Source organism: Phocoena phocoena, chromosome 18 (assembly GCF_963924675.1).
Source record: "Phocoena phocoena chromosome 18, mPhoPho1.1, whole genome shotgun sequence".
In the NCBI taxonomy this organism is placed as follows: domain Eukaryota; kingdom Metazoa; phylum Chordata; class Mammalia; order Artiodactyla; family Phocoenidae; genus Phocoena; species Phocoena phocoena.
Window position 1 is genome coordinate 66261138 of NC_089236.1, and position 25279 is coordinate 66286416.

The 25279-nt window shown below is 42.4% G+C and overlaps 1 protein-coding gene across 2 annotated transcripts in view; it reads left to right on the forward strand.

The window, feature by feature from the left end:
• The first annotated feature begins 388 nt into the window (after positions 1–388).
• CLDN10 (claudin 10) overlaps positions 389–25279 on the forward strand; it is a 101434-nt gene continuing 76543 nt past the window's right edge. Inside the window, exon 1 of one of the 2 annotated variants that reach the window (XM_065895995.1) lies at positions 389–837. In XM_065895995.1, coding sequence (XP_065752067.1) covers positions 624–837 — 214 coding nt within the window. In that variant the 5' untranslated portion in view covers positions 389–623. The remainder of the gene's footprint in view (positions 838–25279) is intronic. The other variant, XM_065895996.1, reaches the window with a different exon arrangement.

The following is a 25279-nucleotide window of genomic DNA, read 5'->3' on the forward strand; positions in this document are numbered from 1 at the left end:
TAAACAGAATTATATCTTCAAAGTACTGAGTCGAAATGAATGTGTAACCCAGCAAAATTCATTTCATGAAATACTATATTCTGCTGTAATAATTAATGAACCATAGCTACATTGCTGAACATAGATGAATCTCACAAACATAACGTGTGAAAAAATTGGTTACAGAAGAAAGCCGCACTATGATTCCATTTATATAAGATTCAGAAGCACGCAAGACTAAAGCAATGGGTCAAATAAGCCTTAACTGTTACTGTATAATTTGTACTTTGTAATATCTGGTCCCTGCATGGTTCATTAAGCTTCAGGCTAACAGAAAATTAAACATTAACTATGTGGCAGGAAAAAAATCTGCGAACTCAAAACCTTCAGAATCCATCTACAAACTTTTAGTAAATATCCGTGTAGGAAGTTAGAAAGATCGTCTTAGGCTACCTTTAAAATGCCATCGGTAAATCAGACTTTATCCTAAATTCTGGTCCTTCCTAAGGCCACCCGAGCATGAAGTACTGTCACCTGCCCGCATTAACTTGCTGTAACACTGGTCCAAGCGGGTTGTGTCCGCTGCATGCCTAGACCACCGCAGCGATCTGTCTGGACAGTGTCCCTGGAGACGCCTGAGCGACATGTCCAGGGCACAGATCTCGGCTCTGGTGTTTGGCGTCGGGGGCTTTGGCGCTCTCGTTGCTGCCACCGCATCCAATGAGTGGAAAGTAACTACCCGAGCATCCTCGGTGATAACGGCCACTTGGGTTTACCAGGGTCTGTGGATGAACTGCGCAGGTAACGCGTTGGGTTCTTTCCATTGCCGACCGCACTTTACTATCTTCAAAGTAGAAGGTAAATATAATAGCTTTGTTTGGGGTGGAGGTAAAATGTCACTTTTCCCCTCACTGTGCTGAAGAGTCCGTATACAGTTGGCTGTTAACTCTGAGTACTTAATCCAAGTGCCAAGATTTGCCTAGGAGGGACGGGGTGTATGAATGCTGACAGAAAGAATTAAATCATGTCTTTCATATGGCAAATAACTGCATGGATCTTTTAGAAATACCTAATGCGAATAATCGACTCCAAAGGAAAGGGCAGAAGTAACTGGCTTGTTTTAAAACAGGTTTTGATTTGCCTTGTGTCATGGAGGACACCATATATATGCATATGGTAAACACACGCCGTCAGTAGATCATACGTTGTACTGTTTTGTTTTTGTGGCCTCACCACGCGGCATGCGGGATCTTAGTTTCCTGACCAGGGATGGAACCTACTGGACCGCCAGGGAAGTCCTGATCATATGTTATCCTAAGTCCCTGTACTTCCTCAGGCCATTCTAGCATGAAATCCATATACATACGTGTGTATATTCATATGTATATTCACAGTGATAGAAACATATGAGAAGATAGACAGTGTTGAGAGATGTAGGGGTTTTTAAAGGGGCTTCCATATTTTTTTTAAAAATCGTGTTTAGTGATAATACAGCAGAGCAAGAAAATTTTAAAAAGTAGTTAAGAGGGCTTCCCTGGTGGCGCAGTGGTTGAGAGTCCCCCTGCCGATGCAGGGGACACGGGTTTGTGCCCCGGTCCGGGAGGATCCCACATGCCGCGGAGCGGCTGGGCCCATGAGCCATGGCCGCTGAGCCTGCGCGTCCGGAGCCTGTGCTCCGCAACGGGAGAGGCCACGGCAGTGAGAGGCCCGCGAAACCGCAAAAAAAAAAAAAAAAAAAAAAGTATGTAGACAAGCTTTCAATGTTAGGCATACTAGAAACTATTAGAAACTGTGAATTTTAAAGAGGGAAAAAATGTAAGGGCGTTTTCAGTATAATCTATAAGAATATCAAATCATTATATTGTACACCTGAAACCAATATAATATTTACATCAACTATACTTCAAAAAAAGGCATTTTCATACAACAGGATACCTCCAGGGGAACAATTATTTGCTATTTGCTTGTATGTCATTGTAAGAATCACTACCTGCCCCTGCTTTCTGCCTATTTGATTATGTTTACAAATCAGCCGCAGGTTGTGGGTTTATTATATTAAAAATTGCCCCTGGTATTTTATAATATATAGACTTTTCACAATAAAATGGCAACACTGTACCCTGGCCCCAGTAAAGAAAATGAAATCAAATTTTAACTAGGAAGTTACTAAAGCATCATATTTTATGGGATTTTGTGTCAAGTATTCACGTCATTAGTCCACAGTGCGTGCCAAAGGATGAAGAGAGGATATTTAGTTAAATCCGGGAGAGTCTAATGACAATAAAGGGAAGTGTTCAAGCTTGGACACCTCAGTTAGGCCTCCAAGTAACATGGACTTTCCTGAGCACCCATTAGAGGAATCAATGCTACTCTCTCTTCAGTCCCAGCTTCTAAACTTATTTTAGGATATCTCAAAATTCTCCTTCTACTACGGAAGGTTTCCCTAGGTGCAGGGAAAATTGTAAAAGGAGAAGAGTATTATGGAGACACGGTTGTCATTCCACAGACCTCTTGGCCCATTCCCTCCTTGAGGCAGCAGGTAGAAGTTATGTCATGTGGCTAAGTGTATTTCTTTGTTCTCTACTGGGTTCATTCTATAAATATATATATTTATATATATATATGTATGGTGTCATTACCCTTCAATCTCTATTCCTTAATGAAACCGAGTTATTGTGAAAAATAGGCGTTGAACCTTAGCTCCAAAGTGGGCTAATTAATGAACAGTGTTGTTAGTGGTCCAAATAACCTTCCACCTTAAAACTTTATCCTCTTGATTTTGTTTCTCAACAGTAAAAATAATGTATTCTATGTCTGCTGTGTACCCTGCACACGAGAGGTAATTTGGAAAACCTCGTCCACTGACAATGCTTCAATTAGAATTTGTAAAATTCATTTAACATAATCTTTCTACTTCCTTCATCCTGAATCAAAATCTTTATCAAAGATACAGGTTACTACAGAAATCTATATTCAACATCAGGAACACTGATTCATATTTCCAAGAAAATGGACACTCACCAGCTTAGATGTCCTCATTCACACGGAGTCATTGCTGACGAGGCCAGTTGCTTTTCCTTTATTCTTATTTGAAAACACAACAGTGGGGTGTTGGGAAGCTTTCTATGCCAGTAGGCTCTCAATCATCACAATAATTCCAAATTGAGAAAAAAACTCAGAAGCCAAAGGGGAATGAAAATGGTTATAGTGTGTTTTAAAATAATAAATTGATTTAAGCCTACATTCTCAATTTGAGACAGATCTTCTTAGACTTAGGCCACATTAAGCCTCCTCTAAGAAAGAACAACAGAAAATCTTTTTAAACTGCTAGATTTTTTTTTTCCTTGCTGGTTACATAACTTCACTGTCAAAGTCATACCTTCTTGTTGCTAACTAACCCTCTTAGATGACCCAGTATAGCTACAGTTTTTTAGGAACTCATTTACATTAGTAGTGACTACAACCTTAAAAGATTTGATGTAAGCCAGCATTTCTTTGGACAAGGGGCATTTCCAGTTGTGAAAAACACAGGCCCCCTTCAACTATAGTTCTGTGGAATCAGTTTCAGGACACCACCATAGGGACACTTGTAATTCAATCCTCATTGTGGACTGAAAACTTCTTCACTCAATTTCAAAAGCAATTCACTGTCTTTAGATGCAATATCCACTCTAGGCTGTGTCTCTTGTTTTGTTGTGTTTTTCTCTCTTCTCGATGTTAGTAGAGAGTTTTAACTGTGAAAGCAAAGCATCTCTCACAGGGAGAGCAGCAGTAATTTCTGACGGGTAAGGCTGGATCCAGAAAGCATTGCTCCAAGGAGAGAGTAAAGCTGAATCATGGTCGCCTTGAGGGCAGGGACCTGGTCTGTGATGTTCTCCTTGTGCTCCAGGCACACAGTGGGCTCTGGATACATATTTGCAAAATGACTGAATGAACAAAATAATGAGGAGACAGATAGTTTGTGATGAGGGCAAGATTGTATTCCTGGACGAAGGCTGGCGTGATTTAGGATGGGTACTCAGGCAACAAAAAGGAAGATGACTGGATGGTAATTCAGCAGATGGAGCTTCGAGTTCTGACTTTTTTATTAACTAGTCTTAAGACCTTGACTTTGGTGATGAAACTCTCTGTGCCTCATTCATAACTTTCTTCCTCCTTATATTGAAAGAGCTGGATGCCAGGAGTCCCTTAAAGCCCGTTTCAACTTGAAGTTCACTCAAGAGCTTTACAACCCTTCACCACTTCGCCATAGAAGTTCACTGAAGAATGATGACTGTAATAGGGTCCTCTAACATTATTCCTCCTGAGAATTGTCCCTCTTTTTCTCCACTTATCTATTATCTTGCTGGCTTCCTGGATCCTGACAGTATAGAATCTTATCTGCATCTGAGTGGAGATAGGTCTGAATGGTCTCAAACGACCATAAGACACTTCGTAAAGGTGGACCTCTCCTCCCCTGCCTATCCTTCACCTCTCTCCCCATCCCCTTAACAGCCAGGCCATAAAGATAGGGGAAAGGAATGGCATTTGTTAAAGAAAAGAGGTTTCTGTGGATGTTTATTCTCACATAGGGAACAGGTGGGAATCATCTAATGTCATAACTTTAGATTTCTTCCTGGTTGAAATGTGTGCCTTAGTCTGTGACGAAATAACAGTAGTACATTTAAATTTCAAACAACAGTAATAATAAATGAAAACTAATTACAGCCTCAGTGAGGGAAAATTGACTTGAATAATTAAGATGTAGGTGTCCATTTGCTAAAATTCTGATTGCTTTCTGAGACTTAAATTTGTTACATAAGCCTAAGGTTAATTTTAATTCAGAGTGATTTTCTTGTTGTGATCCAAATGCATGTAAAGTTATCTAAAAGCATGTAGAAAAACTCAAGTTCTGTCTTTGGCAGTTCTCACCCCAAAAGAAGTGTAAGAAACATTCAGTGCGTTCTTATCCCAACAAAAATGGCAAAGTTTTATGTTTACTGACGCGATCAATGACCCAAGGTAGGTGAATTGTGTTTTCCCAGTAGACTCTGGACAGGAGGAGCCGCCAGAAAATTGTCTCTGTGCCAAGAGGATTGGACCCACATGCTGAAACATGCCCACACCTTGTGGTGGTGAGGATGGTACCAGAGCCAAGGCAGCCCACAAGTGGACCTGGTCCTAAGTCAGTCTGCTGCAGGGTGTTCACAGGTTTTCAGGACAGCCTGTGTCCATCAATAGCTCCTCTCTCAGAGGCCAGGACCTTATCTTACTTATCCTGGTATCCTCAGCACCCACCATTATGGCTGGCTCCAGGCAGGCTCTCAATAAAGGTTTGTGGGTTTAACAAATCAAAGAAGAAATCATTCACCGAGTTAAATCAGAGCATTTAATAGATGCATAGGGACTCTCCTCTCATGTCACCAAGCTCTGGCAAAGGGAGAAGCCTTAGGGAAGCGCACAGTTGAAGAGCCATGAGTGTTTTTTATGGTGAGATTCAAGAAGCACTTTTCAAAGTGCTTCAAGTGCACTTTTCAAGAACAATTTAGAACCTTGCTTCTTGAAGTGTGGTCCTCAGACCAGCAGCGTCTGTATCACTTGGGAGCTTGCTAGACATGCAGACTCTCGGGCCCCACCACAGACCCATAGAATCAGAATCTTCACTTTAACAACATCTCCAGGTGTCCGCCATGCACATAAAAGGGTGAGAAATTCTGATTAGAGTCTGAATCTTTGAGTCTAGACTTTGAGTGTGATGGACTCACCATTTACTAACTAAGGGGTCTTAATCTGCCTGTGCTTCAGTTTTCTTACTTGTTAAACGGCGATGAAACGAGATAACACAGGCGAGACGCACACCATAAAGGGTAGCAGTCATTCCTATAAATACAGATTTCAATGCCTGGAGAGCTCACATCTCAGTGGCAGGAAGGTGACCGTTACTTCCGCTCCATCTATTTGTTTCCAGCCAGGACTGCAGTAGCTGCTTCCTGAAATCCAAAACCTAATAGACGGATGACTCTGATGCCTTGCTGCATATCTTATGTCACATTCATAACAAAGCGAAAGCTATTGTGCTCATTAGACGACAGTTTATGCTTATCCTACAGGTTAGGACTTACTGTACCTTATAAGGCAAGACCACACTGCATCTAGAAGTCAGTTCTCACCACAGACGTGGGCCTCTTCATTATGTCAATCATAGGTTGCAGCTGCTGGAGATGAGGAGAAAAGGCCCATTTTGGGCTCCATGGTGGGAGATAGAGCTTCACCAGAACTAAGGTGTGTTTGTATGCTGGGCAGTCAAAAACGGACAAAGTTTACTCAAATATTCCTGGCCCTAAGAACTGGGAAAAATTTTGTGACAGATAGTTTAATATATTGATTTGAATCACATTTGCATTTTACAAAGTGCTTTCACATATATTAACATATTTATCCAAAAGATGGTATAATCCCCATTTTACAGACAAAGTATCTGAGACTCAACAGGAGAATGTATTTATGACTTTGTACGGTCGTCTATAGAGCTTTTGGGGAAAGGTTCAGCATTCTGTATCGGCCCAAAACCTGCGTTTAAGTCCTAGCTCTGCCGTTAATTTCTTGTGTGCCCTTGGATAAGTCACTTAAATTCACTTTGTTTCCCTTTCTTATCTATAAGATGATGATGATGTGTAGAAAAGGCTCGGGCGTATTTCTCTCCGGGCCCACTGCTCCTCTCTCGCTCATTGCCCGTCTGACCGCACGTGCGGCAAGCCGGCGCTCCTGAGTCTCCTCTGCTCGATTCCCTTACAGACTAACTTGCATCCTCAAGGGGATGAACTCAAAGGACACCTGAGCAAAGAGCAAACTGGGGTTGGTAGTTTTAAAACTTACTGCCGCTGTGCGTTTCTAAGTAATTCCAGAGCACTTCAGAAAGCAGTACTGCTCTTAGACAAAGCCAGGATAACTGATCTGAATTTCAGGAGAAAATTAAGAATTTTTTAATTCTTTAATTCTTTCTTAAGAAAATTAAGAATTGATGTACAATTAAGCTTTGGCCAGATTTTTGTACGCATTACAGGAAAAACTGATGATCAATAATTGACAATTTGGCAAATGGCTATGACACCATATTACGACTACAGAAGGAACCCTGTAAGTAGTTAATTCACTTATTCATTAATGAGTTCCTTTCATCAAAGCATTCATTAGATTCCCGGCACAGAATATAGGTTCTGGGGGCTCAGTGAGGAAAGCACAGTGGCCTATCTCCGTGGATGTCCTGCTTAGAGGGCGATGATCATTTAGCAAACGATTAGCCCAGAACGATAAGTGCTATCTGGGGTTAAGTTCAGGGCATAGGCAGACTTCCCAGAAAAGCCAGTGCTTGAACTGTCTTGGAAGATGGGTAGAAGTTCACCCAGGAGGAAGAAAGGGGGGGCATTTCGGGTCACGGGACTCATCCTGCTCTACAACTTATTAACTGCGTGACACCAGGCAAAATGCTTAACATATGAGCTCCCCGTCTGTAAAATGGGAGTAATATTATCTACTTCAGAGGGTGGTGGTGAGGATGAAGTGAGTTAATTTGTGTAGAGCATCCAGAGCAGGGCCTGGCACGTACGAGCAAAGACCTCCAAGCAGAAAGGAGCCGAGCGCCTCAGGGACCAGCGAGCACATTGGAAAGACTCCACGTGGATGTGCGGGAGGACGTCAAGATGGGGTGCAGGTGCACGTGGAGGGGGACTTGCAAAGGGACCTGTAAACTCTATGAGGGGATTTCGACTTTGTCTTAGAGGAACCGGAAAGCCGTTGAAACATTTTGAGCAGACAATCCCTGACGGGACTTGCATTTCAGAAAGATCCTGCAGTATTTCATGTGAGAACCTGAACCTCACGTGAGGGCAACAGTGGGAACAGACAAGGAAGGTACTTAGAGGTAGAACTGATAAGACCGAGTAACTTGGTGACTCATGAGGGATGAAGGGGTCACAGGTGCTCCGAGGTTCCTGCCCAGAGACTTGGGGGCAGTGGAAGGGGAAGCTGGCTGCAGAGCAGGTCCCGCCCTAAGTTCCATCCCTTCTCCCAGGACAGTATTTTCCAATACATACCAAGATCTCAAGCAGTCAGATTCTCAACTTAATGTTTGTCTTTAAAAATCGATTGCATAGAATGAGAGAGAATAGCTTGACTGAATTAAATTAAAAAAAAAGAAAACAAGCTGTGCTTCTTAGACGTTTAGTAAAAAACAACAGGAAAAGGTAGCAGCCATGAAGATTAGTGCAATCCGAAGTGCCGTTAATAGCATAAGAATGTCCAAATTGGAAGGGTGATAGCCTCTCACTCCCATAGTCAAATTGCATAGTGCTGGTCTTGGGCACCATATCTTAAGGAACATGAATACAAACCACATTCATTGATGTGAGAGGAGGGTAACTAGGAAGACGGGAGGTCTTGAAATAAATTCACATGGGCAATTGTTTCACCTGGAAAAAAGGAAAAGAATATGGTGGGTAAGGGTGTGAGAGGGATGGAGGAAGGGGAAGTAGATGAGTATGACCCCTGGGTACACGTTACGAGGGAATCAGAGTTAGGGGCTCTCTGAAGAAGCAGTTTCTATCAGAGTTGCCCAACAACGGAACAGGCTGTCCCACAAAGAACTGACTAGAAGTATCTAGAGGCTGATGCTCCTCTACTGAAAGGGTGGTAGAAATAATTCCTGCATTGGCTGGGAAGACAGACTGGGTAATCTCTAAAGTCATATCCAGTTTGAGATCTGAGATTCTGTGAATATATAAAAAGAAAAAGAAATAGTTAAACATCAGTATTCCTGATTTGCATATTGACTTAAATATTTTTGGACAACTCATGGGCTCCATGCTTGTTGCTTGGGAACAAGGCAATAAAAAGACCTGTCTCTGCCCTGGAGATGTTCATAGCCTAGAAGTTAAAGTAGTAAAAGTCATAATACACATGTTATATTAATGTTATTATATTTAAATCAATATATTAACGTATGTTAGAATCAATGTAGTAAATATGCAATTCTCTATCTTGAACTGATATTTTTAAAGGTCCTAAGCAAACCCAAGGGATGTGCCCCCTAACCCTTCCCAGGGAAGGGATGACTGCTTCTAAATCCAGGCATAGAGCTAAGTGCTGCTGGGCTGGGGGGAATACGAGAGGTCAAATCCTGACTTTAATTGGATATCTTTGGATCAATATTTTTCATTTATACAAACCAAATATAGTCCATGTATAATAAGCAGACCAGTCACCCTACTGGGAGACAGATTTTCTCCAGAGCACAAAATGTGACAACACAAAATGTGGCAAGGTGGGCAGAGGAAACAGAAGGCTATTTTCTCCCTGTCTGACTACAGCAGATGCTCTCATTTACGCCCAACCAGCAAACCTCCAGCCAGTCGTGTTTGGGGATTTCAGCCTGCTCTGTAGGACTCCCCACGAAGCTGATTCTCTATTGCAGGGCTCAGGACCCTTCCTTGGCCCTGTGCCTGGCTCTGTGCTCTTCCTGGTTTGCTCAGCCTCCAAGTTCCTGGAGATCAGCTGATGCCCACTCTCCTGCTGAAACCTGGACCTCAGATTCTCACTTTGTTCTGCTGGCTGATGTCTGGGTTCCAGGCAGTCCTTCTGTCTTATGACTGTCCTACCTGCTAATTCCAGCTTGCTTGGCCATTCAGTCCTGACCCAATGCCTGCTCTCAACTCTGAGCTCCAGACCTGGCTGGTCTGCCCTCTGGCTCACCCATTTCCTCTGCTCTGAGTTCTGCTTCCTCCAGAACACGCTCTTTTCCCACCCTGTGCCTTGGGAAGGACTATTCTGCAAGCTGTGAGAACTGGGGGGGGACGGAAGAGGGCGAGGGAAGGAGCGAAGCAGGAATCACATCCACAGCCCAATTGATAAAGAGAATGCAGTTGGCGGTGGTCTTGGTAGGTGATGGAGCCACAAAGAGGAACCAGCAGACGCTATGAGAGAATTATCTGGAATCCATTTATATCATCTGGGAAAATACCCACGTTATCCTACTGACTCCCTCTATCCCAGATTCAAGTCAGTACTGGGAGGGTTTTGAGCCGAAGGGGCCTTAGCGCCCTCCACAGGGAAATTCCTGTTCCAGCTGCAGCTCTTACGCTGTTCCTACAGTGGGGTCAGCAGGTTCTTAGTGAACAGTACCCCAGCCTCTGTTTCTGCTTCTGCTTCCTGCTCCTTCATTAATCTCTCCTGGGAGTGCTGGGGGTGAGGGTGGGGTGTGCCTTTGACCAAGGTGGTGAGCCATGCAGCCTGTGCTCCAATTACACTAGAATCATAAAACAGATTCACACCAGAGTATTCACACCACGTGGGCACACGCATGTACACAGACGCAGCTGGTTCTACAGCTAACTACACGTCCATACAAACTCTCACCACGCAGATGCCTCTACATGTCACACCCACACATGCAACTTCACCATGTAGACATCTCCCACATATCCCACACCATAGTCATCAGAGTCAAAAGACAGACTTAGAGACCAAGATTATCGCGGACAGGAATGTGGACCCACCGAACAGAAACAGTTGAAGATCCCTGCTCCTCACACCATAGTAGGAAATAATTCACATGGATCGGGGGTCAGCACAGAAAATTTAGCTCTCTGCTTCGTGCTCAAATGCCTTTCACAGGCCTACGGAGCGCCTAGAGATAATGTTTCATCACACTGTCATCTTCATCTACCAGGTCCTACTCTAAATCATCTGACCTCCTTCCAGGTCTTCCAGCTTCCTAAGTATTCCCTTGGGTGAAACTTGGTGTCTGGCACACTGTAAATACTCCATAAAGATCAGTTTCCTTCTTTCTTCCCTCTAGAGCACAGACCTTGAAACCTGACTTTCAACAGATTCCCTACCTGTAAAATGAGCGTGATAATAATATCTCCCTTATGAAAAAGATTAAATAAGCTACTAAATGAGTTTGCTATTATTGTGGTGGTTTTCTCCAACGCAAATTCTAGCCTTCAAGACTGTTTCGAATCCTGATTTGGTCATCTTTGTATTCACCAGCCTCCCAGTTTAGCGTCACCCAAAAGCCTTCAGCACACTCCCTGTGATCTCTGTGGAATTCCTCCTATAGAGGTAAAGACATCTTCCACCCAGTCCCACACTTGTCCCCAGATCTCCAAATCCAAGAGGATGCTGCACACATTTCTCCTTGCTTTTCCCAAACTGCTGAGCCCACACCTTCTCAGTTGCCAAATTCTGCAGAATCTGCCTGCCCACCCTCCCATTCTCCGTGCGGGGAGGTCTGCCTTTTCTGTGGCTCAGCCTATGGCTTACCATAGATTGGGATCAAATAACAGGAAGACATTTTCCGCTCTTTGAACTTGCTCTAATCAAGGCTGTCCAGCACTGCCAGATCACACTTGCAAAACAGAGCTTCCTCCAGTTTAATTCTGGGCTTCATTCAGCCCATTTAGAGAGCGCTCCCTCCGCGCCAGGCACAGAACTGACACAGAATCTCGCCTACTCCCCAGTGACCCTCAGCGTGGGGCGCTGCTGTAACCAGGCCTGGTCTACAGGTGGAGCAACCAGCGCTTGGAGAAGTTTCATAACTTAATTTCTTGGGGAAGGTGGTGGCCATGGCAAGATTCATGCCAGACGGTGTGACTCCTGAATCCAAACACCTGATCGAAGGGCTCCCCGCGGCCGCTTCCCAGCAAGAGGAATGCATCACAGCAGTCCTGACTTGCCTTTCTCGTCCCCCTGCTTCCATCAACCTGGACTTTGTGCTTAACCTTTTCCCTAGTCTGTGCCTCTGCTCACACCGTGTGGGGCAAATGCCTTTCTTCATCACCCCCATCTCTCTCCTCCTTCCAACTCCACCTCCAGTGCCATCTCCCATGCAAAGCATTTTCAACCTTCCAACCAGACAGGACCTTTGTCTCCATTGATCCCCCCATAGCGCTTTGTACTTTTCTTTCTGTGATTTTTGTTTTTCTGGCTTGGATTGTGGTTACTTGTGTCCTTGTCCTTGCCCACCTCTAGGTTATAAGCCCCATGAGGACAGGGATTGAACAATTTCTTCCTATCTCTTTCCCAGAAGATAAAATCCATAAAGTCCATGCTCTATAAGGTGTATGTTGAATTAGTGAGTTTTTTTATTGAGGTGAGTGAATGGGAGCGAGGACGGGACCATAGGGCGTGGTTCGCCATCCTTGGTGCCATCACTGAGTCTGTCTGCATGGTGACCAGCCCCGTGTCTCTCCTTCTTATCCAGCAGCACAGCACGATAGAAGTTTTGAAGCATCCTAGTAAACTCGTCAAAAGAGAAATTGTCTAATATGATGTTTCTTGCTCTTAGGGAATCATACTGCTTCCTACTGGGAGCTTCTTGCTTTACTAAGAGCTATAAAACCATCCCTTTAATTATCCATTCTAGAATTTATCTGGAGTTTGCTACCAAGCATACTAATGGCAATTTCTGAAATGTACCCTTTTGAAATTTGGGGCATTCCCTTGACCCCTGCCCATCTCCCTGGTCATTGCCTTCATTCTAAGGTCACATCTGGTCCTTTCATTCAGATGCTAACATTATGAAAAATCTTAGGCACCATTCACAGTGTTCCCTTTGGGCCTTAGGAAACGGCTTGTATTTGAAAGGGGCAACGGAGACATCAGAATGTGGTCAGAATGGCTCTGATTGTTTGGATTACTCTAACAGACTCACTCTCTGAGGACTTTCTATCCTCTGCGTGGTTCTGGGCTGAGTCCTTCTCTTGGTAATCAGTGACTTTGAGATACAGATGGAGCGGTTGGTCTTGTCCATGAATCCTCCAGCCACGCGTGACCACAGCCAGCAGAAAACAGAGCTCTGTGTCTCTTCATCCGATAGACTCTGAAGAGGGGCTGGGCGGCGGGGCCGTTTCTCTGAGGGTTTACTTTCTGCACGTTACAAGCAGCTGGGTAAAAAGGGCAGGGTGAGCACAAAGCACCACTCACTGCAAACAGACCAGATCACACGCCAGAACCTTCTCAAGATAGCCTGGTACCACCCGGGTTATCTGCGATACAAAGCATGTCCGAGGATGACTGCTTTGGAAATAGTTGTTCTTTCACGGGTCTTACTTTCTTTTAACTCAAATAGTTGAGATGAGGAGTGGAAATCATTTTCCAACAGTTAGTTATTTCCTTCCTGAATTTTTTTCCTGTCAGGATTTTCTCTTCGTTCCCTGTTCCCTGACCACACACACCCGGCAACTCAACTGTGCTTCATCAGCTTCTTAAAATATTTGTAATTATCTTCCATTATTAACTTAATTGACAGGCCTTCTCTTCCTGAGAATCCTAAATCTGGACTCTTCCCTTAATCAGCCTGCAATCTTTTTTTTAATGTTTTTTTCTTATCTTTTTATTTTATATTGGAATATAGTTGGTTAACAATGTTGTTTTAGTTTCAGGTGTACAGCAAAATGATTCAGTTATACATGTATTCTTTTTCAAATTACCTTCCCATTTAGGCTGTCACATAACATTGAGTAGAGTTCCGCATGCGGCACAGTAGGTCCTTGTTGGCTGTCCATTATAAATACAGCAGTGTGTACATGTCAATTCAAACCCGCATTCCCTCCCTCCTCCACACCTTTCCCCTTTGGTAACCATAAGTTCGTTCTCTAAGTCTGTGAGTCAGTTTCTCTTTTCTAAATAAGTTCATTTGTTTTGTTTTGTTTTGTTTTTAGATTTCACATATAAGCCATATCCTACGATTCTGTCTTTCTCTGTCTGACTTACTTCACTCAGTATGACAATCTCTAGGTCCATCCATGTTGCTGCAAATGGCATCACCCTGATACCAAAAGCAGACAAAAATACCACAAAAAAAGAGAAAATTACAGGCCAATATTACTGATGAACATAGACACAAAAATCCTCAACAAAATACTAGCAATCTGAATCCAACATTACATTAAAAGGATCATAAACTATGATCAAGTGGGATTTATCCCAGGGATGCAAGGATTTTTCAATATCTGCAAAGAGTGTTCTGCCTATGTTTTCCTCTAGGAGTTTTATGGTTTCTGGTCTTACATTTAGGTCTTTAATACATTTTGAGTATAAGATATAATCCAATCCTGTCTTATATCTTATACTTTTTATTTTATTCTTTTCTATGCGTAAAAGTTACGCTCTAGACTACATCAGTCTATGGGAACAAATGCTATATCTTCACATTTCTGCCCCAGTTCAAATGGAATCCAGGCAGAAACTCCAGACTTTTCCGCGGGCCGCTGCCCTGAATACATCCGAGCTTCCTGGCAGTGCTTGTAATGATCTCATTTCGTACTTGCTATTGTCTCAGGGCAGAACTCAGGTTCTTCTCAATAGGGCTCAGGTCCCACCACCACCAACACCACCACAGCTCCACCTCAAACTCCATCAGCCTTTCCTCTAAGTAAACGCAAAGGAGAGTAAAAGCTATGCATTCCATGCAAACGTAGCTTCTAGAAAAGACTCCCAGGCATACCTCTCCCAATAACATCACTGTGCACAAGCTCCTCCCACCTAGAAATCCAGTGCCCTCATTTCTCCTCAAGGTCATATTCCACCACTGCTGGCCTCTGCGTCCACCCTGTCTCCTTTTCCCTCCCTCCCTGTGTCACCTGCGGATACACTTGTCCCAAGGGTCCAAGACGGAGACAATTTCAGTTCACCTATGGGTAGGTGTTTCCCACAAAATACACCCACAGTCAGGATGGCCAAGTCAGGATACGTTTTGATGTTGGTGCCACATTGGACCAAGACCTTGTCCCCTCCAACAATTTGAAGAAAATTGATGCTGAGACCATATCGCTGATCAGGCTCCCCTCCTTCTCTCTCCTCCCTTTTATGGGGTTGATGGCAGGGTGGGAAGGGAAGTGCTGTCCTTTCTACACTCTGGCCTCATCTTAGAGGTTCAGTGGAGACGGTAGTAGAGCAGGTGGTGTGTGAGGATGGAAAAATGGAAGTGGGGTCTGGGGGGTGATGTTAGTGTCCTAGTGCCTTTCAGGAAACTTGACTCCCATGAAAATTTGTGAATATGAAAAGATATTGAGGGCAAAGATGCTGTCCAACTTTATAGGATATGTAATAATTACATGTAATGCAAAAGGACATTTGGGGGCCTAATTCTACCCCCTACTTTGCAATGAAGCTTGAATTCCAAGCCTCCAAGTCCAGTTAAAGAAAAATGCCCCTTTACAGAAACCAATGGCTAGTGGACTTTTTCTGCTAGTGGGACTAGGCCATTCTCTCTACAGTTTGCTCTGTACTGAACAGTCCCTGGAGCCACAGAAGGAGATGAACATTCCTATTTCTAGAGGCTTTGATGATGCCTGAGCTCATCCTGTCTTCTTATACAACCTTTTGTGGTCCTCAGAGCCTGTGTCTCATTCTGGTTTCCAGAAAACAGACAACAGTGATAGCCTCAGGTAGGCAGTGGCCCCCTTGTTACTAGAAAGGCACCTCTCTTCTCCCCTCAGGGACCAGCAAAGCCAAGGGCCTCTGAGGAAATGGTTCCCTTGAGTTCTTCTGCCTCCAGACTCCATTGGCTCTCATCCCCTTCATGAAGCCCATGATAGCTTCCCCGTTTCCCAGGGAATCTGCTTCCACAGCCTCGTGCAACTCTCTTATGGCATTTGTTACTGTCCACTCTGTTTTTTGGTTTTGGACAGTGGTGTGTTGGTAAATGTTAACAACCAGTGCTCCAAAAAAAATATGAGTATAAATAGAGATATAATGATATAGATGCATATATACATATGCACATGTAAATACATATGTATGTTTATGATAGATTTTTACTGATATAAAGAATACATAGCACACAATTTACAAATAGCAATGAGATGCACAGTATTCTTTATCATAAATTACATGTAGCCAATTGATTCTCAAAGAATGCTTTTAGCTGAATTTTGTATTCATGGCCGGCTAATTGTTGCAATTCATGAACAAGTGTAATTCCTACGTGATCATTGCCTGATACATAACAAGTCATGTAAAAGCAAAACAACGAAGAAGCATGTTGGTATATCACCTGATAGTCAACGACACACGTAACTTCTTTGGATAATAGTTTTGAATATTGGAAGAAAATTTCCTCAAATTTTTGGGGCTATTCACAATGTAATGGCTTAGACATGACATCCTTTTCAGTTTAATCTACATTTTAAACATTTTCTACATCATTTTCTTAAATCTAGAAAACAAAAGGATGAGCAAAGCCCCAATTTGTAGCATTTGCCAATTTCTGTGGTGTCAATGGTGTAAAACCTTCTACTACGGCAATTTCAAGCTACTAATGTTATGTCACTGAATGAGGAGTTGGGAAAATATGCACACCAGCCCACAATTATACAGATATAGTCAACCTAAGATCCACAAGAGCACAGATAATTTAGGGTGTGATATGCTTTGAGCATTTATTACCTTTGTGTTCAATATGATTTATTTAATTGTAAATTTAACCTTTTTAAAAGGGCTGTGTTTAAAAACTGGCTTAGCAATTGGCTCTTGAGACCTGATAGGAGCCAGAGTAAGTCAGCCGCGGCACAGCACTGGTTATGGATGGATGGGCTCTATCTCCCCTGCTAGACCACAGATCTAGAAGGACAGGCTCTAATATCCAGTTGCCTTTTTTTTCACAGCAGCAGCTTATAGGTATCAGATATGACATGAAGATGTGGAAGACAGAGAGAAAATGTTTCCTGCTTTGGATCCACCTCATAGGTTATTAGACTTTTCCCTCTCACTACTTTGTTTCTTACTATAACTCGTACATTTGTTTCATTTTTCCTATTACATATTAGCTTCTTATAGCTGGGAACTCAGACTTACCCATGGTCCTGGACTCTTGGGAGTGAGGGCATATAATTAGACCTCCCCATTCCTTGATCTTTCCTGTGATGGACAGTTTACCTTTGTCCAGTCATAATTCACCTCACTTACTATGGTTCTAATTCCTCCCTATTCAGAAACCCTGCTAGTTCTACTTTTCACATTTGATATGCATCGATTCCTTTCTCTTACCTTTGCTCCAAATCTCCTCTTGGAACTGAGACTGCATGGTCTTTGAGAGCTCATATCTTATCCTTTTCATCCTTATAATACCAACAAGTAGCAGAGTACTAGGAAAACAAGGCAGATTCAGTAAAAGACACTAGCTGGATGGATGAATGAAGTACATTAGAGGAAAGCCAGGGATTGCAAGAGTCACTGATGAAACAAGGAATTTCTCTTTCTTTGGTCTTTAGCACTGGAGCCAACATTTCTTTTATCCAGAGAAGGAGAAACATTCATTCCCTCATTCATTCACTCTACAGATACTAATGGAGCCCCTTCATGTACTATTTATTGTTTAGACACAATAGAAAACAAGGCAAAGATTCACTAACACCATATATAAAAATAAGCTCAAAATGGATTAAAGACCTAAATGTAAGACCGGAAACCATAAAACTCCTAGAGGAAAACATAGGCAGAACACTCTTTGACATAAATCATAGCAATATTTTTTTGGATCTGTCTCCTAAAGCAAGGAAATAGAAGCAAAAATAAACAAATGGGACCTAATTAAACTCAAAAGCTTTTGCACAACAAAGAATATCATGGACAAAACAAAAAGACAACCTACTGAATGGGAGAAAATAATTGCAAATGGTATGACTGATAAGAGGTTATTATCTAAAATACATAAACGGCTCATACAACTCAACATCAAAAAAAACCAAAGAAACAAACAACCAGATTAAAAAAGGGGCAGAAGAACTGAACAGACATTTTTTTCAAAGACTACATGCAGACGGCCAACAGGCACATGAAAAGATGCTCAACATCACTAATCATCAGGGAAATGCAAATCAAACTGACAATGAGATCTCACCTCACACCTGTCAGAATGGTGATCATGAAAAAGAACACAATAAATGTTTGTGAGGATGTGGAAAAAAGGGAACCCTCTACACTGTTGGCAGGAATGTAACTTGGTGCAGACATTATGGAAAATAGTATGGAGATTCCTCAAAAAACTAAAACTAGAACTACCACATGACCCAGCAAGTCTAGTCCTGAGTATACATCCGAAAGAAACAAACACACACACACACACCCCAATGTTCATAGCAGCATTATTTACAATTGCCAAGATATAAAAGCAACCTACGTGTCTATCAACAGATGAATGGATAAGGAAATGTGGTACATATATACACACAATGGAATACTACTCAGCCATAAAAAAGAAGGAATTTTTGTCATTTGCAACAACATGGATGGACTTGGAGGGCATTATGCTAAGTGAAATAAGTCAGACTGAGAAAAACAAATATTATATATCATTTACATGTGGAATCTAAAAATACAACAAACTATTGAATATAACAAAAAAGAAACAGACTCACGAATAGAGAGAACAAACTAGTGGTTACCAGTGGGGAGAGAGAAGGGGGGAGGGGTGATATAGAGGTAGGGGGTTAAGAGGTACAAACTATTATGTATAAAAGAAGCTACAAGGATATATTGCACAACACAGGGAATATAGGCAATATTTTATAATAACTATAAATGGAGCATAACCTTTAAAATTGTGAATCACTATATTGTACACCTGTAACTTACATAATATTGTATATTAACTATACTTCAATTAAAAAAAAAGAAAATGAGGCAAAAAAAAGTCCTTGCTCTCATGGAGCTTATGTTCTAGTGGGAAGAGGAGGAAATGGGGGGTACAATGGACTGAATTTTTGTGTCCCCCCACCACCCAAATTCATATGTTGAAATTCTAACCCCCAATGTGATGGTGTTAGGAGATGAGGCCTTTGGGAGGTGATTAGTGCCTTTATAAAAGGGACCCCAGAGAGCTCTCCCCCTCTGTCTCCACCATGTTGGGACACAGTGGGGAGTTGACAGTCCGTTACCATGAAGAGGGTCCTCACCAGAATCCAACCATGCTGGTACCCTTATCTCAGACATCAAGCTTTCAGAACTGTGAGAAATACATTTCTGTTGTTTATAAGTCTCCCAGTCTGTGGTACTTTTTTATAGCAGCCCAAGCTGACTAAGACACAGGGGCTTGGGGAACAGCCCTCAAATGCCATTTATATAATAACCATCCTTTCTGGATGAATGTTTATCAGCCTCATCTCCCTAAACCTCTATTACTAGGTCAGCCTGTTTTTTTCCTCTCCACATCCTTGTAAAATGTTTACAAGCTTCCCAACATTTTCACACAGTCCATAATACACACAGACACCATTTATCCAAGCCTAGGATTCCTTGTGGGTTGGGGGAGGAAGCACGGGATAGGGATGAAGACAAGATGGAGAGATGTTAATAAAATGATCACCACTGACAGGAAAAGCTGTGAAAGATGCTGGAAGGGCAAGAGAGGCCACAGAATATCTCTTCAGTGGAATGCCAGATTATGATCTTTGCAGGGTTGTTTTATCCTCTAGAGTTGAGCACCTTTGTCTTTCACTAGGCTATTTTACAACTCTGTTAAGGTAGAAGTTAACTTGTAGAAAACTAATAGTGATACAAAGGATTCCTGTTCACAGCAGTGCAAATGATTGTGATAGAAAGGAATTTGTCAGGGAGAGACTATAAAAACGAATTGTAATATCTTACTGATTCCATCATGAATTAATAATAGTTAATAATAAATATGTCATGAACTAATAATGACCATTTATTATTTGCATGAGTGTCATGACTTTACCTTTTTAAAAATTACCCTCTAATGCTACATTGCTGAGTTGCTTTTAGATTACAGTTCCTATATCACTTCTGCTTACTTTGTTCATTAGCCTGTAAAGAAAAGTGTTTAAATTTTATTAATACTGTAATTGATTTTCTTTGACCATTCTCTGAATATTGTTCAGAAGTAAATAACTTTCATAAAGGCAAAGAATTTGCTATCAAAGGAAACCAAGAGTTCCAGATGAGTAGTCAATAGCACCGAGGGCTGGAGATGGTTCTGTCACATGCGCCCCTTTGGCACAGGTAGTTGGGAGCCACTCAGAAGATGGAAGGAAGGGAAAAGAAATCAGGGCCTGGTGACTGCTTGACAGAGGAGGGCGTTCTTGGGCCAGAACACATTGAAGTGTTTGAGGCATTAAGTGCTTAGGAAAGAAGAACAAAAAAAAAGTTGGTCAAATACCATCTTATTCTAAATAGCAGCTGAGTGTTAGCTAGAAAAAAAAAGTGGGGGGGGGGGAGAATTTGTGAAGGGAACGGGAAGCAACCAGAAATGGGGAAAAGATAAGCAACTCTAAGGATTCTGTGATGCTACAATTCAGAGCTTTTAGCAGTTCAGTTCCTGCCAAGTATTTATCTGATTGGAAGGGAAAAGACCACCTATGGGTTCAGGGATACAAAAGAGAAACACCTAATTTATGCTTGTTCCACTGATCAGAGATTATAAGCCGCTTGCGCGGGACTGAGGCCTCCACAGCTTGTTTGTCCGGCTGGTTGATGCTTCTGAAACATTTTGAATATAAATGCTTTTAGACAGGGCATGCCGTCCAATGACAGGCCCCCTTCTCTCTGCAACAGCCCATGGGGCCTCCTTCAGTTATGTTACCCATGGAAACATTTGAGTTTGTACCTTTGACTAATAGTTATATCTTTAAGCAGTTTTTGAAACCATTTACACAGATTCAACGGTGTAACCTTATTTCTAGCAGTTAGCCAGAGCTGGAGTAAGTTTAAGCTCTGCCCCTATGTGAACAAAATCACCCTTTGTCAAGGACCCAAAATGCAGGCTGAGGCCTTGCCCTGAAAAACCCTCTTTTTTGGCAACATCTGGCCAGTGTTGTCTTTTCTTTGTGCCATTTATGTGTTTAATTTTAATGCACAACTGCTAAACTTGTCCAAATTAAATTTCATTCTCTGACCAATCTTTTCTTCAGTTTTCAAGGTTATTCGAGCAGCAAGGCCAGTCCTTAACAAGAATATTAGTCCTTTTAACTTGCCGTTATGAAGTCCTCTAGCCTGACACCTATCTATCTAAGAGGCAGACATAATTGTCTCAACACAGACCCATGATTTACACCATCTTGGATGTTGTTCATCATGATGAATACTTCCATGGCCCAGGCACTAAATACTTCATAGGTATTAGTTTTTTTTAATTCTCCTATTATGGTCTTAGAATCCTAACTTCAGATATGAATAAAAACTATTAAAAGAATCCTGAGGGACTTCCCTGGTGGCCCAGTGGGTAGGACTCTGCGCTCCCAATGTAGGGGGCCCGGGTTCGATCCCTGGTTGGGGAACTAGATCCCGCATGCATGATTGCAACTAAAAGTCAGCATGCCGAAACTATGAGCCCGCATGCCACAACTAAAAGGTCCCGCATTCCACAACTAAGACCCGTCACAGCCAAAAAAAAAAAAAAAAAAAAAAAAAATCCTGAGACTTATAGTTTAAATAACTGACCTACAATCACACAGCTAGTGTTAATTCTAAGTCTAAACCACTTGCCCTAAATCTCCAAGCCACTCAAAGGCCCTTGAATTATGGTACCACAAAGATACTCATGCCCACCTAGAGGGGAATAATTATGCCTGTAGCATAGGAGGAATACACACACCTCTCCTATAGGAGTTTACACTCTGTACTCCTCTTAGATCTTAGATAAATCATTCACACTGTTAATTGCTCATGATCAAGGCAGTTTCAAGAAAACTCTTTGCAGTAGATTCAAAAGAACATTTTTATCCCAGTAGTGCCCCTTAAATCCACCTTCTAGCCCTGGGGTGTTTCTTCACTATTATTTGTTATGTGCTGTGTTTAGAGACTTTCCAGAATGGGTATTCTCAATCTGAAGGTCCATGAACTTGAATTTTGTCAAATGCTTTTCCTGCACCTACTGCGATGATGATGTGATTTTTGCGATGTGATGTATTACACTGGTTGATTTTCTGATGTTAAATCATCCTTGCATCCCTGAGATAAATCCCATTTAGTCATGGTGTATAATTATTTTTATTATTTTACTGTTTTTTCACTGTGGTAAGATATATATTACATAAAATTTGCCATGTTGAAGTGTATCATTCTTTTTATATGTTGCTGGATTTGACTTGCTTGTATTTTGTTAAGAATTTTTGTATACATTGAATATGAATGTTGGTCTGCAGTTTTCTTTTTTGTGTGATGTTTTGTCTGGTTTTGGTATTGGGGTAATATTGGCCTCATAAAATGGGTTTTAAAGTATTTCCTCTCTTCTATACTTTGGAAGAGTTTGTCTGACATGTACGATGGAGTTTGATTATGGTGGGCCTTGTTTGTCAAAGTAGAGGGTACCTGCATTTTATCACAAGGTGATGAAGATATATTGAAGCTTACTTATGCTATAGAACATGCATTTCAATAAAATTTTAAAAATCACTACAAGTAAATATGACTTAAATGAGAGCCCTCCGCAAGATAGATAAAGAGAGTTCAAAAACATATAGTTTAGGAGGCAAATAAAAATATATTTGCAACAGACAAAAAAGGAATAGGTTTTGATTGGTGCCTTAAAAATATGTCAGTGGAGAAGTAAGCATTTTAAAAAAAACATGTACTTGTAAAAAATTTGTAATGGAAATAATATATAAAAGTAGAGAAAATGGTATAATCAACCCCCATGTTCTCATCTTCTATTCTTCAACAATTATCAACACATGACAACTTTTGTTTTTTCTATACCCACTCTACTCCTCACCCCTACTCCTATCTCTGCTGAGTTATTTTGAAGCAAATGTCAGATATCAAAATTATTTTACCCATAAATATTTCAGGCTATATTGGAAAATACATGGACTTTAAAAAGCATAGTCATGGGCTTCCCTGGTGGCACAGTGGTTAAGAATCTGCCTGCCAGTGCAGGGGACATGGGTTCGATCCCTTGTCCGGGGAGATCCCACATGCTGCAGAGCAACTAAGCCCGTGCTTAGCTACTGAGCCTGCGCTCTAGAGCCCACAAGCCACAACTTCTGAGCCCGCAAGCCACAGCTACTGAGCCCGTGTGCCACAACTGCTGGAGCCCGTGCGCCTAGAGCCCGTGCTCTGCAACAAGAGAAGCCACCACAATGAGAAGCCCATGCACCGCAACTAAGAGTAGAGCCCACTCTCCGCAACTAGAGAAAGCCCGCATGCAGCAACGAAGACCCAACACAACCAAAAATAAATAAATAAATAAATTTTAAAAAACCCAAAACATAGCCACATAAACATCATTGCCACCTCTCCCAATTTACATTTCCGTAACACCATCAAATATCCAAGCAACGTTTTGAATAGCCCTCACTTTCTCATAATTTAAAAATTTTTACAGTCCGTTTGTTTAAATCAGTCTCCATATAAGACCCCTATATTCGCTATGTTGAATTTGGCCGGTATGCCTCTTAAATCTCTTTTAATCTATAGGTTCCCCGTCCCTCTCTCTCTCTCTCTTTTTTCATGCAATTTATTTGTTGAAGAACAATAGTGTCTAAGGGCCTGTAGAATGTCCCATACTTGTTTTTTTGTTGTTGTTGACTATATCCCTATGGGGATGTATTTCCTATAAGCTGGCCGTTAGAGCTAGGCTTACTTCATCATATTCAGGTTTTGTTTTGCTTGTTTTGGTGTCGTGAGCTCTCACTGCATCTCACCAAGAGGCTCATGAAGCCGCATTAAGAATCATTGGTGGGTTCAGGTACCATAGCCTGGTCCATTCATTGTAAACTTTCCATCAGCTTCAGCTAATCATTTAGCAGGCATTGAAAACCATTTGCCTTCATACATCATTTCATTAGAGGTTGCAAAACAGCAATATTCCAATTCTATTATTCCTCTGCATTTATCAGTTCAAAGCCCTCTAAAAGAAGAAATTTACTTCATCAACTATTTGGTTACCGTTCAATAATGACTTCAATATAGTTTAAGACATTTTTCCCACAATCCGCCCACTTTGTTCCTCCTCCTTCCTGCCCACATCTTCAATAAGCAATCTATTCTTTGTAGCTTTGAGTTCTGTTTCGATGTGGGTTTTGTTTTGTTTTGTTTTTGTTTATTTTTGACAAAATGTGTTTAATTTAACAGTGAGGATGAGAAACCCAGTGCCACGACTACACCGTGGGGCCTGACAGCACCGACCATGGCGCTTAGCATCCAGGGCTCCCTGGCCATTGGGTTTCTGCTCAGGACACTCCTGAGACCTTCGCGTATATTAACAACACCCTGGGGAGGTGATAGAGTACAACACGGGCTGAGGAAGAGATGGGCAGTGGGCATCGCAGGCGGCCGTAATGCCCAGTGATTCCCAGTGACGAGGGACCAGGGGAGAGCTCTTCTCTCAACCAGGCACCACTCTGTGATGTCTAAGTCTAGGCTGAATAGTAATAGCAAATTCCACTGACATCCTATTTCCTGAAGTTCTCATTTTTAAAACTCAGCAGAGCTTGACCTTGAGTGTGCATCAGGATCACCTGGAGGGTTTGTGAACCCAGGGGCCCCACCCTGGAGTCTGACTCAGCAGGTCTGGAGAGTGTCCGGAAGTTTGCACTTGTGACAAGTTCGCAGGTCATGCTGCTGCTGTTGGTCCAGGGACCACACTCTGAGAATCACTGATGAACTTGTTCCACAAAAACTGCTCAAGGGCTGCTCTGTGCCAGGCTGTTCAGCTTTGGAGGACACAAACTCCTGCCCTCCAGGGGCTCGCCCACTAGTGGAGGAAAGAGAAATAAAAAGGGAGTAACGGGGCTTCCCTGGTGGCACAGTTGTTGAGAGTTCGCCTGCCGATGCAGGGGACACGGGTTCGTGCCTCGGTGTGGGAAGATCCCACATGCCGCGGAGCGGCTGGGTCCGTGAGCCATGGCCGCTGAGCCTGCGCGTCCGGAGCCTGTGCTCCGCAGCGGGAGAGGCCACAACAGTGAGAGGCCCGCGTACCACAAAAATGAAAAGAAAAAAAAAAAAGACTGGCAAAGCGTCCTGAGGTGGGTGAACCCTGATGGGATTTGTCTTTTGGGAGGATCGCTCTGGTGGTGGAGGGGATAAAGATGGAGGTGGCATAAGGGTGGGACAGACCTGTCTGGAGGCTCTTCTCTGGAGCACACGAGGCAGGTTTAAGCTTGGGTGGCTTAAACAACAGAAATTCATTCTCTCACAGTTCTGGAGACCAGAAATCCAAAATCAAGGTGTGGGAAGGGGTGGCTCCCTCTGGGGACTGTGAGGACAGTCTGTTCCCTGCCTGTCTCCTCGTTTCTGGTGATGTGTTGACAATCTCTGGTGTTCCTTGGCTTGGAGACACAGCACCACCATGTCTGCCTGCGTC